We start from the raw sequence: 16,366 nt of genomic DNA on the forward strand, positions 1-16,366 counted from the left end.
AGTAGGTAGTGCTGTCGCCTCACAGCAAGAAGGTCACTGGTTCGAGCCTCGGCTGGGTCATTTGGCGTTTCTGTGTGGAGTTTGCATGTTCTCCCTGTGTTCGCTTGGGTTTCCTCCTGGTGCTCCGGTTTCCCTCACAGTCCAAAGATATGTGGTACAGGTGAATTGGGTAGGCTAAATTGCAGTGTGTTTGTGTGTGTGTATGGATGTTTCCCAGAGATGGGTTGCAGCTGGAAGGGTACCCGCTGCGTAAAACATATGCTGAATAAGTTGGTGGTTTATTCCGCTGTAGCGACCCCTGATTAATAATGGGACCAAGTCAGAAAGAAAACTAATGAATAAATATTTTGACTTTATGCTTTATTATTCAGCATTGAAGGCAAATTTGGAGCTAATTTAATATTGAAATAAAAAATAAAAAAAATTAAAAAAAATAATTAAAATATATTAAAATATTAAATAATAAAGATAAACAAATCATAAATGCAATTTAGTTGTTTTGTAGTGTGTACTTCTTTTTTTGCAATATTTCTTTTGAATTAATTTGTGTTATCTTTGTTTTTCTAAAAATGTTTAGTGACTAAAGTATTATTTTAATAAATTTGTCTGTTTTATAAATCCGTTTCGTTTATGCACTTTAAAACATTCAAGGATCAATTAGTCCTGACAGACAAGGTTATAATAGTTTTGGATTTTTAATAAGTTTTAGTTTTCATTTCGTTTGACTTTTTGTTTTCAAACTCAGTTTTATTTAGTTTTCAGAGGCAGATTTACTAGTTTTTATTAGTTTCTATATTTTGAAGTTATTTAGTTTTAGTTTAGTTTTTATTAGCTTCAGTATAAATTCTTTTCTAAATTAAGATATTTTGTTAGGTGCAAGATTCAAAACCAACAGAATAAATATTGTATAATAAAAACTCAGCCACACATTTCTTGAAACATGTATTCAAAGGAAAGATGAACACTATACCAATACCATACAGTACACATCCTCAAACTCAAATTCAACAGCCCACAAGATAGCCGCCTTAAGTACAATATGTGTGCAAGGCTGCTCTGAGGTTAGATGCACAGTAGGGATGGGAAGTTCAGATCTTTAACGCGGATGTTAGGACTCGTGTAGTCAGTAATAGTTATTTCAGTCAGTTAAAACATCACCATGATCTGAAAAATGTCTTGCAGTAAAGTTTTGCAACACAACTGAATCATGATTCACTTATTTAAGTACTATTTTGATTTTCTGTTATGAAATAAACTTACGTTTTTTTTCCACCAGATCCTCTCATTTAGGCCCTTGGTTTACCCGCGCTGCAGTTGTTCAAGTTCAGTTCAGTCACAGCAGGCTGACATGCACTGTTTGTGTTTGGTTCACTGAATCATGCATGCACAGTATTATCCGTTCTCCGCTTCTCAAATTTGATCTCAGTGTAACGTTACTGTTCTTATAACTGAATCAGATTATATATTAAATTATTTATGGTCAGAGGGGGGTATTAGGCTTGTTAAAAAGTAAGTAGTTTGTGGATAAGTACTTACTGGAGATGCGAATCGTTTCAAATGATTCAGTTCAATTTGGTGAACTAACATAGTTTAACCTGTTCACTTAAAATATATGGTTACAAAGATTCGTTCGCGATCGCGATACAGAAATAAAATCCATTGTTGGGCACAAATGTGTAAAAGTAATAGTTTTAAGTGTCTGTAAATAATGCCGTCACCATGCTGCTGTCATGTCCACTCGATGTTTTTGTTGCGGGAGCAACAGTGATGAGGCTCTGAGGTGCGAATGGATCAAACACCTGCAGCACGGAGTAAGTAGATATACTTCTAAAAGGTGTACAGTAAGATTAAATGCATTCACAAACCCCAAAACGAAGGAAATTTTGCTATAATTTTAGTTAGTTTTAGTTAGTTTTATATGTACACAATACAGTTTTAGTTAGTTCTAGTTTTTTAAATAACTCGTTTTTATTTTTAATTGAGTTGACGAGAACTATTTTAAATATTAGTTTTTGTTTTTCGTTCGTTTTCGTTAACTATAATAACCTTGCTGACAGCATTGTTTTAAGGTCATGGTAACTTACTAAACTACACTGTTAAAAGTGATTAGTTATTTAAAGCGAGTAAACCAATTGCCTTAAAAGAAACAAGTTGACTTTACAAAAAAGTTGTCACTTGGAACTCTTAAGTTGACTTCATTTTTAATATTATGCAAATTGTAAATTAAATTTTTTTTTAAATTAATAATTTTTTCCAATACACTTTTATTAGATTTGTTTCTTTCCAGCTTTTCTGTGTTTAGCTAAATGACATCCATTCTCTTTTTTTCAGCTTAGCCCCTTTATTAATCTGTGGTCGCCACAGCGGAATGAACCGCCAGCAAAATGACAGTAACTATAATAAATCTGCTCATCCAGACTCCAGCATGTCTTCTAAATTCAATAGAGGTTATAATTGTAGATTTTATAAACTCAATGAAGCACCAAATGTGTAATATTGTTAGAATTATAGTAGTTATCTGAAAACAGACATGCTAAAATAGTCTGACACTGTAAAAAATAATTAGTTGACTTTAAAAGAGTGATTACAATTAGCATAATTATAAGAATTAAGTCAGATTAACAGTTCCAAGTGATAATGTGTTGTCTTACATTATTTTTGTTAAGTCAGCTTGTTGCATTTAATGCAATTGGTTTACTCGCCTTAAGTACTAATCACTTTTTACAGTGTAAGTTAATCATGTTCTGACTTGATTTTATAAGTTACACAAGCTGTTTTAAGTCAGTTTAGCATAATATAAGTTGAATGGACTCATAAGGTTAACTTGATTCAGCTTAAAAAAATAAGACAACCAGGATGTTTTTATAGTGTATGCAGCAAAATATATTGGCTATATTGAGAAATAAATAGGGTGTACTCATTTATGCTGAACACTGTGTGCATGTGTGTATTTATGTATGTATACAGACTCATTCACATGCATGCAAAGATACAGTAGTCAGCATTTGTAGTGGATCAAAACTTTTCAACAGCAGCCGAGTTTGTCATGCAATTTTCGAAAGCTTTTAAACGTCTTCAAACGCTGACTTTTTATATATTTGCTATTTACTATAGAAGCAGTTTATGGCAATCGTTTTCTATTTCAATAATTAAGTGCTGCTTAACTGTTTTTAACGCATTTATAAAGGAATAGAAATAGCTAATAACCGATTTCTTTTGTCTTTGCTATGATGACAGCACATAATATTTGACTGGATATTGTTCAAGACACTAGTATTTAGCGTAAAGTGATATTTAAAGGCTTCAGTAGGTTAATTAGGCAAGTCATTGAATAACAGTGGTTTGTTCTGTAGACAATATAAAAAAATATATTATTATTTAGGGGGTTTTGCCAGAGATGGGTAAAAACTTGCTGGATAAGTTGGCGGTTCATTCCGCTGTGGCGATCCCGGATTAATAAAGGGACTAAGCTGACAAGAAAAGTATTTACGGGGGCTAATAACATTGACCACAGCAGTTTTTCCCCCCTAAAATAAAAACAAGACTCTCTCCAGAAGAGAAATGCAATAGGAAATAACCTTAGCGATGTTGAAGTCGAGGCTGAAGCTCTGTCCTTCTCCCTCCACCTGCCACACACACAGCGTGCAGGACAGATCACTGGTGCTCAGACTCTGCCTCTCCAGGGTGAAGCTGCAGTGAAGAGTCCTCTGAGAACCACTCCAGATGTGGTAGAACGGGATCTCCTGAACACACACACGCACACATTATTTATAGGCTATATTCACAGCTAGTGTTTTTCAGCCACCGATAAACTTCTGGTAACTTTTATTTTCACTTTAATACGATTTCTTTCACAGCATCAATGTTGTAATGTAAATACAATACAATCAGTTAAATAGACTTCAGCATTCATTGAGTTGTTCACGCGTAAAACGACATCACGCGTAAAAAGACATCAGGAGCAGCAGGAGTGCAGAAACTCCACTGTAAATACTGGAGTAAAATACATTTCCATATTTTCAACATCAAAAGCTGACAGAGCAAAGATCAACATCCTATAATGCAATTCACAACCAAAAACAGACAAAATACTGAAGCGATTACCTATTAAGATTTTTTTTACAGTGTATGGATAAGATAATTCTACTATTTTTGCTGACCCAACGATAGAGTTGGTTAAAAAAACACTCACAATATACAACGCCTTGCTCACGTCCCATACTTCTACATCTGACAATTAGGGGTTTTTTTGGGGCTACGGATCTTAACATAGAAATAGAAGAAGATATTTGGTCAACAATTTTACAAAATGTCCATACATCATCTGTATGTGCCCGTCATGGGATTCTACAGTGCAAAGTGGTCCACAGAGTTCACTGGTCTAAGTGCAAACTGGCTCGCATGTTCCCTGCTATTGATCCAGCCTGTGACAAATGTCATGCTGAACCTGCAAATCTAGTTCACCATGTTTTGGTTTCCTTTTTGGGAGTCTGCTTTTGATTCATTTTCAGCAATTACATCTATTAATATTGATCCTTCTCCGTAAATTGGCCTGTTTGGAGTTTTTCCCCCTGACTGCGAGTTAACATTTTATTTAGCTGAATTAATAGCTTTTGTGTCATTGTTAGCTCAGGGGTGGCCAACCCTGTTCCTGGAGATCTACCTTCCTGCAGATTTCAGTTGCTACCCATATCAAACACACCTGAACCAATTAATTAGCACCTGAACACCACCTGATAATTACAGGCAGGTGTGTTTGATATGGGTTGCAGCTGAAATCTGCAGGAAGGTAGATCTCCAGGAACAGGGTTGGCCATCCCTGAGCTAGGCGGTGCATTTTGTTGCAGTGGAAGTCTCCTCAACCCCCATCAGTGGATTAAAGATGCCTTATTTTTTGTTAAATTAGAAAAAATTAAACAGTCTTCGAGGTTCAGTGGTCAAATTTTCTAATATTTGGATGTCATTCTTGGAGCATGTCAGGTCTCTGAGACTTGAGGCAGTTACTGTGGCTATGATGCATTTGCTATTTATATGGCGGAATTTGTAAGAGGAAAATCTGAACGATTCACTAGCAAGAAAACAGTTAAACAGACCATCAGTGGTTGCCAATCTTGCATTTTTGTTTCGATCAGTGCCTTCCAGATGAGTATTAGTGCTGCTAATATAGCACAAGCACACAACTCTTTCTTGACATATAACCACAAGTTTGAAGAACGTGCCACCCCCCAGACTATTTATATTAATATATTTTCCCTTTTCTCTCGCTTTTAATTTTTTCTTTTATTCAACTTCTGGTACTGACCTGTTTATATGCTCAATTTGAAAAAATTAATGCACATCATATTGTTTATGCCAGGGCCGGCCCAAGTCTTCAGGGGGCCCTAAGCAGGATTTTATTTGGGGCTTTCTTGGAGCAAAAAAAATAACAAATTATCGTCAATTCTTGATTATTCGCACACTATAAATTTAAAACACACATTATTGATTTTATTCGCTGTAACTGAGTTGCTTACATCATAACATTTATGTTTTAAGACAATTCTAAATATTATTCTGCAGAAACAACTTCCTATTGATCCAACTTTTTACATGACTTCTTGCCACAAATCTAAATAAATAGACACAAAACATTAATATGGGCTGACAGGAACAAAAACAGCTGGAAGTAGCCGATAGCATACTTATTTTTATTATTATTATTCAGTCAAGTGCCAAACAGTCAAACATAGTGACAATAAAGATTTTTTATTTTTAAATGGATATAAATGTTAACACTGAAAAATAAATCATATTGTATTTTGTAGTTCAAATAACTTAAAAAATATATTTAAAATAAAATCTAAGTAAATCAGGAAGCATTTTCTAGACATATTCGCATATCTAGCATATTACTAAATATCTAAAAAAATTGTTTGGTTTTTAGATATAATTCTAAATTAAGACATTTTTTTCCTGTAAAACAAATTAATCTGCCAATGAGATAAGTAAAATAATCTTATTTAAATCCTAAACAATTTTTTTATTTACCCTAATTGGCAGATTATTGAGCTTTTTTAATGAAAAACCCACATAATTTTAACTTAAAATCTGTCTAGCAAATGTTTATTGGTTTAAGAACTTTTACATATTTTAAAATTAGATATTTAAAAAATTTGGGGGAGCTGGATGTCTGAAACACACAAATACCTTGGCCCAGCTTGGACAGAAGAAGGTGTCTGTATGCCTGAGATTTTCACCATTGCAATGGCTCATCTGTCAGGGGTTTACATGACAGTGGTGTATGTCTGATGATCCGCCATTATGGGAAGCGCCATCTGGTGGCAGCAGGGTGTACAGTAGCTAAAGCGGTTATCTACTGCCAGTGTGAAAAATGTATTAATTATTTCAGATCGCTTGTAAATTTAGATAAATATCTTGGTGCCAGAGTATGTATTGCGGTTGGAAATAACACGATAAATAACACGTACAGAAGGGACGCCGCCTTCTGTATTCTGCCGCCCTAGGCGCGGACATAACTAAGGTGGCGGGGGGTGAGGGAGGTATTGCGGACATAACTGAGGACGCAGGTGTTGAGAGAGGTGTTGCGGACGCCGCCTTCTGTATTCTGCCGCCCTAGGCGCGGACATAACTAGGGTGGCGGGGGGTGAAGGAAATATCGCAGACATAACTGAGACGGCGAGTGTTCAGGGAGGTGTCGCGGACGCTGCCCTCTCTATTAGGCGCGGACATAACTAAGGTGGCGGGGGTGAGGGAAGTATTGCGGACATAACTGAGGATGCGGGTGTTGAGTGAGGTGTCGTGGACGCCACCCTCTCTATTCTGCTGCCCTAGGCGGTCGCCTAGGTCGCCTCTATGGACGCGCCAGCCCTGTGTAAATACCGTCATACCGCAATAGCAATTTTTTTTGATATTACTGTAGTCGCATGACTCGATAAAACTATAGGTCTTCTGAGAAAATTTGCTCAGGCGAATGAAGCGAACGGGAGGTAACGGAAACTACAATTCCCATCAGCCCATGCGTGGCCATCATCCTTTGCGGTCTGTTGTCACTACAGATCCAGTAATGCGGAAATGGAGTGTGCGGGGATTAAAAAGAGCTGGAGATGATCGAAACCTAAAGCGGGTGTTGTCGCCGCGCGCGAACTGAATAGCGGTGTTGTCGCGCGCGTTCTGATCAGCTGTGTTGTCGCGCGCATACTGTAAAGCGGGGAGGGGCGGGACGGAGGGTATGTCGCATCGCGGGGGCACTTTTGATAATTTTGGAAGGGCACTTTCTATCCAAGACTATAAAGGGCATGTGCACGGCACAGGTTGAGCACTGTGTGTGCACGTGCCTGCAAGTTGGGGAATACGACTAATAACAGTCATGGGGATTGCAGAAACACAGCGCACTGTTCAGATTGATGCAGACATGAGACCTCTATCTCACTCATGGTTTGTCTTCTCAAGTGGGGGAAAGACAATGCACAACGTTACCCACTGCTGTCAACCTGGGCCAAGTCATATCTCTCTGTCCCAGAAACCTCAGTCCCAAATGAGAGGGTTTTTTCTGTTGCAGGGGACATTGTAAATACCCAGAGATACCAGCTTTTACCAGATTATATTTATATGATAATTCTCCTTAAAACCCATCTCTATCTAAGTGAGTGATTAAATGTTGAATGTGATGAGTTTTCAACAATACTAAATTGAAACTTTATTTTTTTACATGGTTTAATATTTTTTTGTTATTAAAATTGAAGTTCCTGTTTCAAAGCTTACAGATAGATGGCTAATTTGTATGTCATTGACACTTTTGGCACTTTTTTGGAGTATTTTCATAAGTTTTGTTTTTTCCTGTAAATGATTCAATAAATATCGTACCGTCCCATTCATACCGAGGTATTACCGTATCGTGAAATTCTGATACCGTTACATCCCTAATCTGTACTGTTATTGTCTTTTTTTTACTTTTGTTTAACTGTCATAAAAATCAAATAAATAAATCTTAATAAAAAAACACACACACAAACTAAATCAAATACACGGCACAAATACATCCAAGGCACAAAAAGTTTTCAGATTTTGCAAAACTTTGCATTTGACTTCACATAACTCGCGAGAACAATCGTGCAACTGCTGATAAAACTGCTTCTGTTTCATGAAAAGTTGCACATAATAGATGGAGCAGAATCTGACGGTCAGTGTACAGAAAAGAAAAGCTTCACACCTGATGATTTATGAGTCTCGGAAAGCTCTTCTGAATCTATTGTCTGCTGCGTTTCAAACAGAGCCACAAAAATAGTTGCTTTGTCTCTGAAAACAGCAGAGCGTCCTTAAATAAAACCTAATTGTTCACAACGGGGGATTTGGATTTAATTCAGCTGATAGCTCAGATACGCTCAGTCTAATATAATAAGAGCATGCATTAAAACAATACAGTCAGTCTGTCAAAGACAAAACGCTCATTGTGACAGTCTGATTAAGCTAATTATTCAGCTTTATAACACTCTCTCGTTTCAGATCGTCTCGTTAATTGTGTAGAGCGACGGTAAAAACAAAGATAACACACATGCACTGTTTAAGAGCGCACATTATTCGGGAACCAATCACACGGCAAACCAGCACGCAGAAAACACATTCATTATGTGTTCATTTGTCTATTCATGTATTAATTAATCAATTAATAAATATTTATTGATTCAATCTTTATTTATCTATTCATTCATTCATTCATTCATTCATTTTAATGTAATGTATTTACTTTTCTATTATTTTATCGGTTAATTTTTTAATTTGTATGTGTTTTTATTTTGTGTTTTATTCATTCAAATACTAATGCATTCATTCATTCATTCATTCAGTCACTTACTCACTCACCCACTCACTCACTCACTCACTCACTCACTCACTCACTCACTCACTCACTTATTCATTCATTCATTCATTCATTTACTCACTCACTCACTCACTCACTCACTCACTTATTCATTCATTCATTCATGCATTCATTTATTCATTTATGCATTCAAATACTAACATATCCATTAATTTATTCATCCATTAATCCATGTATTTATTCATTCACATACGTATCCATTTATTCCTAATTTTTATAATTAATGTACTACTTTTTATAAAAAAATTTTGGTCAATTTATTAATTTGCATGTTTTAATTTTTTTGTTTTGTTTTACTAATTCATGAATTCATTGTTTATGTATTTATTCTTTCAAATACTTATTTAGCCATTCATTCATTCATTTTTTTTAGTAATTTATGTATTTATTTATCTATTATTTTATTAGTCCATTTATTTATTTGTTTGTTTTTTATTTTGTGTTTCATTCATTCATTCATTCATTCATTCATATAGTTATTTATCCATTTATTTATTAGTAATATTTTTATTTATCAATTATTTTATTGTTTAATTTATTAATTTGGTTTTATTTGTGTTTTATTCATTTATTCATTCATTCATTAATTCATTCGTTTTTATTCATTCATATACTTATCTATTCATTCATTCATTTTTAGTAATCAATTTATTTATCTAGCTATCGGCTTTTTAATTAATATTTTTTTTATTTGTGTTTCGTTTATTCATTCATGTATTTATTCATTTAAATGTTTATTTGTCCCTTAATTGTCATTATTTTTTAGTAATTACTGTATATATCAATTATTTTATTGGTTCATTTATTAAATTTGTATTTTTTATTTTGTGTTTCATATACTTATTTATCCATTAATTCATTCATTTTTTTGTAAATAATGTATGTATCTATTATTTTAACGGTCAATTTATTGTTTGTATGTTTTTTTAATTTTGTGCTTCATTCATTCATTCATTCATTCATTCATATACTTATCCATTCATTTATTTTATACACACTGCTAATGTTGTTTTCTTTAAATTTTTGACGTCAATTTTTTTCTCAAATCAGCTTGACAGAAACACACATTCAGTATGTATTAATTTGTTTGTTTATCCATTTATTTATTTATGCATTTATTTATAATTAATTTTTTTGTAATTATTGCATTCTTTTTAGTAATTTAGTAATCAGTCATTTTATTTTATTCATTCGTTTATTAACCTGCGTTCATTTATTTATGTATTCACTAATTTGTTTATTCATCCATTTGTATGAATTGATTTCGTATTTAAATCAGGATCCGTGTGATTGGCTGCGTCTTCCAGATTGCTGTAATTGTTATGCCAGAAAGCGCAGTAGCACAGTTCTCTCTAATGGGGGCGCTGTTGCACAAACTAAAACACTACTCTCACTCCTCTCCAGATCAGCTCAGGTGAGTGAATGTTTCTCTGTGCTGTAACACTGTTAGCTGGCATCCTCAAATAAATCCTCCCAGGAGCTTTTTTCTACGCCAGCATTCCTCCAGAATCCAGAGCCGCTCCTGCGGGACCCAGCAGGCATGATCCAGCAGAGAAAAACCAGGTGCCGCAGCCTTGAGGATTTACATACGGCTCTATATTTAATCTCCTCCGGTGGGAAAGAGTCTTGAAGATGGCCAGAAGATTGGAGAAACCGCAGACTCTCTGTTCTCCTTGGCTCGAGGAGCTGTTAACTGAAGGCTGACAGTGTTATTAAGAGCAGCGTTTGAGGGTCTCTGATCACCAATTCACCCTATAATGGGCTTCTTCTGCATCAGCGCATGATCTGAACTCTATAATGAGGACAACCCCATCAGATGTACAATTACAGCAATGTGGAGGACGACACACACATCTGAGAAAAGGAGATTCATTGTTATTTTATAGTTTCTTCATTTTAAAAAGACTTGAGTTTCAGAGACTGCAATTTATTAATTCAACTATATGTATTATTATTTATGTATCCACTTGGATGATGGGATTTCCCAAATAGTCGGCCATCCAGGTACTAACCAGGCTCAGCTCTGCTTAGCCTCAGTGAGTAGCAGGTCTTGGGCTGCAGGGATATGGCTGTGGCTTGTAAAAATTAATCTATAATACTTTTTAAACCATTGTTACTTAAAACAAACAAACTTGTTCACAGAATAAACGAATGACTAAATAAATGAATGAATTAATGGATAAATGCATGAATAAATAATTATGTAACCTAGTTTATTAAATGAATGAATAAATGAACAAATTAATAAATGAAAAAATAATAAATAAATACACATGCAACATCAATACAAGCAATGAATTTAAAAAAATTAATGAATAAACAAATATATGAATACATAAGTAAATAAAATGATAAAATAAAAACGATAAATAAATAAATGTAATTATTAAAAAATAAAGTAATGAATGAATGAAAGAGTGAATGAATGAATAAACAAATACATTAATGCATAACTAAATCAAATGACAAATGAAAAATGCTAAATAAATACATTTACTAAAAAATAATAATGAATGAGTGAATAATTTAATGAATGAATGAAGTAGTGAATGAATGAATAAACAAATACACGGTGCATAAACAAAAATGACAAATAAAAAATACTAAATAAATACGTAAATTAATAAAAAACGAATGAATGAAAGAGTGAATGTATAAATAAATAAATACATTAGTGCATAAATAATGAAAAATGATAAATGGAAAAATACTAAATGAATGAATTAATTAAGAAAAAAAATGAAAGAATGAATAAATAAACAAATACATGAATTTATAGATAAATAAAATGATAAATTTAAAAATAATAAATAAACAAATGTAATTATTAAAAATAATAAATGAATGAATGAATGAATGAATGAATGAATGGAGTGAATGAATATAAAATAAATGAAAAAAATACTTAATAAATAAATTAAATAATTAATAAAACATAATGAATGAATGACTGAATGAATGAATAAATAAGCAAATACATTAATGTATAAATAAATAAAATGGCAGATGAAAAAATACTAAAAAAATAAATAAATTAATAAAACATTAATGAATAAATAAAAGAGTGAATGAATAAACAAATACATTAATGCATAATTCAATAAAATGATAAATGAAAAAAAAAATGTTATTAATAAAAAACTGAATGAATGAACGAGTGAATGAATGAATGAACATACATTAATGCAAAAATAAATTAAATGATAAATGAAAAAATACTAAATAAATTTATAAAAAATGAATGAAGGAATGAAGGAGTGAATGAATGAATACAAAATACATAAACACATAAGTAAAAATGATGAATTAAAAAATAAATAAATAAATAAATGCAATTAATAAAAAGAATGAAGAGTGAATGAATGAATAAACAAATACATGAATTCATAAGTAAATTAAATAATAAATAAATGAAAAATAAATAAATGTAATTAATAACAAAAATGAATAAATGAAAGAGTGAATGAATGAATAAACAAATACATGAATGCATAAATAAATAAAATTATAAATTTAAAATACATAAATAATAGAAATTAATACATTTTTTATGAATGAATGAATGAAGGAATGAATGAAGGAGTGAATTAATGAATAAACAAATACATGAATGCATAAATAAATAAAATGATACATTGAAAATACATAACTGATATAAATTGATACATTTTTTATGAATGAATGGAGTGAATGAATGAATAAACAAATACATAAATGCATAAATAAAACAGCAAATAAAAATAATATTAAATAAATAAAAATTAATAAAAAATGAACGAATGAATGGAGTGAATTAATGAATAAACAAATACATGAATTCATAAGTAAATAAAATAATAAATTACAAAAATAATAATAAATAAATGTATTTAATGTAATTCATAAAAAATGAATGAATTAATGAAGGAGTAAATGAAACACACATCAATACATAAATAACTCAAATGATAAATTAAAAAAATAAATACATGTAATTAATGAACTTTTTCATGAATGAATGAATGAATGAATAAACAAATACATGAATACATAAATAAAATGGCAAATGAAAAATAATAAAAAATAAATGAAATTAATAAAAAATGAATGAATGAATGGAGTGAATGAATGAATAAGCAAATACACGAATGCATAAATAAATAAAATAATCAGTTAAAAATCATTAATCATAAATTATTAAAAAAAAAAATGCAATATAACAGATTTAGTTTAAAAAGACTCTGACAGCAGTGACTGATAGACTGCATATGATGATATGTGTGTACCTGGTATCCGGCCAGTAGTTTGCTCCTCCAGTGTGTGTGTGGCATGTCATGGATGGACAGACGCAGGTTATGATAGCTGTCTTTGAAGAGCAGGACGTGCGGCTCGTCGATCAGTCGACCTCCCAGCTGTCTCTCCATCTGCATCACCTCCTGTGGAGAAACACACAAACACACACACACACACATCAGGTCAGGTCGAGTCCAGCGGCATCCCATAATACAAGAACACAGAAACTCCTGCCAACATACACTAACGCTGAGAGAGATTCATCAAGCTGCTGCTAGATGGACACACACACACACACACACAGCGACACACATATATGCAGTGCATCCAGAGAGTATTCATAGCGGTAGGTCTTCTGCAGTGTTTGTGATGATTGGGATGCAGTTCAACAGATGATTCATCAGGAAAATCCACCTTCTGACCCTTTTCCACATGATCAACTAGAAGTCAAGATGTTATTTGTTGCTCTTACCACTGGGATCCACCTCAAGACTTCAGTCAGGCAGTGTATTGCCTTGTTGAATCACTGAATGCCTCCTCAATTGTAAGTTAATTGTAACTGAATGTAACTAGTCACACTCTCTGACTATAAATACAGTCATGCAATTTGAAATGAAGTACTTCATAAGTAATCCACCCAGTCTGACCCACATTCATATTTGTCTCCCAATCCTGATTTTCCCAGCATCAGAGATCTGCTTAATTGTAAGTGTGCCAGGAGAGATTTGTCTAATGTGTGTGTCTCTTTGGGGTCGGGCATTTGTTGGCCATCTGGAATCAGGTAATAATATCCGTGCTCATCCTGGCTGATCTGTCAATTGTTTTCCAGGACACATTTCTCATGCTAAAGAGAAAACACACAGACTAAACTCAAACTACATGATGAATGAAGCTCCGGCTTCCAGAACTGGCAGACCTTCCCAATCAGGACGGCAATCTTTCACAAACACCCAAAACAGCAGAGCGGAGGAGAGAGCTGGAGGAAAGAGACACTCAATACACACTAATATGCAGTAGGTAGTGCTGTCGCCTCACAGCAAGAAGGTCGCTAGTTCAGGCCTCAGCTGGGTCAGTGGCGTTTCTGTGTGGAGTTTGCATGTTCTCCCTGCGTTCGCGTGGGTTTCCTCCGGGTGCTCCGGTTTCCCCCACAGTCCAAAGACATGCAGTACAGGTGAATTGGTTAAGATAAATTGTATGTGTGTGTGTGTGTGTGGATGTTTCCCAGACATGGGTTGCGGCTGGAAGGACATCCACTGCGTAAAAACGTGCTGGATAAGTTGGCGGTTCATTCCGCTGTGGCGACCCCAAATTAATAAAGGGACTAAGCTGAAAATTAATGAAAATAAAATAAATAAACAAGTAACAATTAAATTAAATCAAATAATTCTCAATTGATACAATAAAATATTCTTGAATTAAATTACATAAATCATTTTACCATATTACGAATTTCTTAAGGCAACTGGGTTTTAGGAAACATGTAAAATTAAATTAATATTTTATGTACCATAATTGTTTTTCTTATTATGGGTTTCTAAAGGCAACTATAATTATTAAATTAAATTAAATTAAATTAAAATTGAATAAGATAAAAAAACACTATTTAAAAAAATTATAAATCATATTATTAATTTCTAAAGACAACTGGATTTCAGGAAACATCATACAGTTCTTTATGTTCAACAATAATTTTATATAAATTTCTAAATTCAACAAGGTTTTAGGAAACATAAAATAAAGTAAAAATACAAACACCCGATGTACAATAACCATTTTATTATATTATCATTTTCTTAAGGAAATTTCTCATAGAAAATGTAAAATAAAATAAAAAAGTATTATAAAAATAAAAAAATTAGGGTGACGCGGTGGCGCTGTATTATATCAATTTTAAAAGCCCCTGGGTTTTAGGAATAAAATAAGATAAAAATTATTTATGTACAATAACCATTTTATTTACATATTTAAAGGCAACTGGGTTTTAGGAATAAAATAAAATGAAAATAATTCACGTATAATAATCATATTATCGATTACCAAAGGGAACTGCTTCTAGAAAACATATTAAATAAATAAAGATGCCCATATATTCATATAACCATATTCAATCCATTTCTAAAAGGCAAATGAATTTCAGAAAATATAAAATGAAGTACAGTAAAAATAAAATACTCAATGTACAATAATCATTTAATTATATTATCAGTTTCTAATGCAACTGGGGTTTAGGAAACAAAACAAAAAATACTTTATTGTATGCTCAATAATCATTTTATATCCATTTTAAAAGGGTTTCAGCAATAAAATAAGAATAAAAACAAAAGATAAAAACCCCCTGATGTACAACAATAATTTCATCATATTATCAATTTCTAAAGGCAACTAGGAAACTTAAGACAGAAAATATATAATAAAAACACTAAAATTCTTTAAGTACAATAATCATTTTACTTACATTTTCTGAAGGTTTTCTAAACTGGGTTTTAGTAAACTTATAAAATAAAAGAAATACTTTCTGTACAATAACAATTTTCTTATATTATCTATTTCTAAGGCTACCAACATAAAACCAACATAAATAAATAAAATACAAATGCTTTAAACATATTTTTATACATTTTTAAGGGCAACTGGGTGTTAGGAATAAAATAAAATTAAAATACTTGACGTAAAATATTTATAATAGCGATTTCCAAAGGCAACTGCTTCTAGAAAACACAATAAAATAAATAAAAATGCTTCATGTACAATAATCATATTATCGATTTCTAAAGGCAACTGCTTACTTAATAACATTAACAAAATAATCGATGTACAATAATCATTTTATTATATTAGCAATTTCTAATGCATTTTCTAATCATTTTATATTAATTTTAAAAGGGTTTCAGGAATAAAATAAGAAAATAAAAGATAAAAAATCCTGATGTACAATAATAATTTCATCATATTATCAATTTCTAAAGGCAACTAGGAAACTTAAAATAAAAAATATATAATAAAAATACTCAAATTAAAATTCTTTAAGTACAATAATCATTTTAGATTTCTAAATATCTAAGGAAATTTAATAAAATAAAATAAAAGTGCACAAATGTACAATAATGATTTTAAGAGCACAGAGGGAAGCAAAGCGATAAATAAATCTGAATAAATGTGTGAGTGAACAGAGGAGACGGATCTGCTGTAATCTCCATATGTTTGATTCCTCTGGCT

General features: G+C 32.3%; 2 protein-coding genes across 5 annotated transcripts in view; one reads left to right on the top strand and one right to left on the bottom strand.

Moving 5' to 3' along the window:
* rnf44 (ring finger protein 44) overlaps window positions 1-16,366 on the top strand; it is a 325,815-nt gene that overhangs the window by 270,186 nt on the left and 39,263 nt on the right. The window lies entirely within an intron of this gene.
* Window positions 1-16,366, bottom strand: part of unc5a (unc-5 netrin receptor A) — a 716,311-nt gene that overhangs the window by 170,853 nt on the left and 529,092 nt on the right. For all 4 annotated transcript variants that reach the window (XM_087280938.1, XM_087280937.1, XM_087280936.1 and 1 more), the window contains 2 exons: window positions 13,144-13,293; window positions 3,579-3,743 (listed from right to left, as the gene is read on the bottom strand). In XM_087280938.1, coding sequence (XP_087137064.1) covers window positions 3,579-3,743; window positions 13,144-13,293 — 315 coding nt within the window. The remainder of the gene's footprint in view (window positions 1-3,578; window positions 3,744-13,143; window positions 13,294-16,366) is intronic.

This window comes from Danio rerio, chromosome 14 (genome assembly GCF_052040795.2).
Source record: "Danio rerio strain M-AB ecotype USA chromosome 14, GRCz13ab, whole genome shotgun sequence".
Lineage (NCBI taxonomy): Eukaryota > Metazoa > Chordata > Actinopteri > Cypriniformes > Danionidae > Danio > Danio rerio.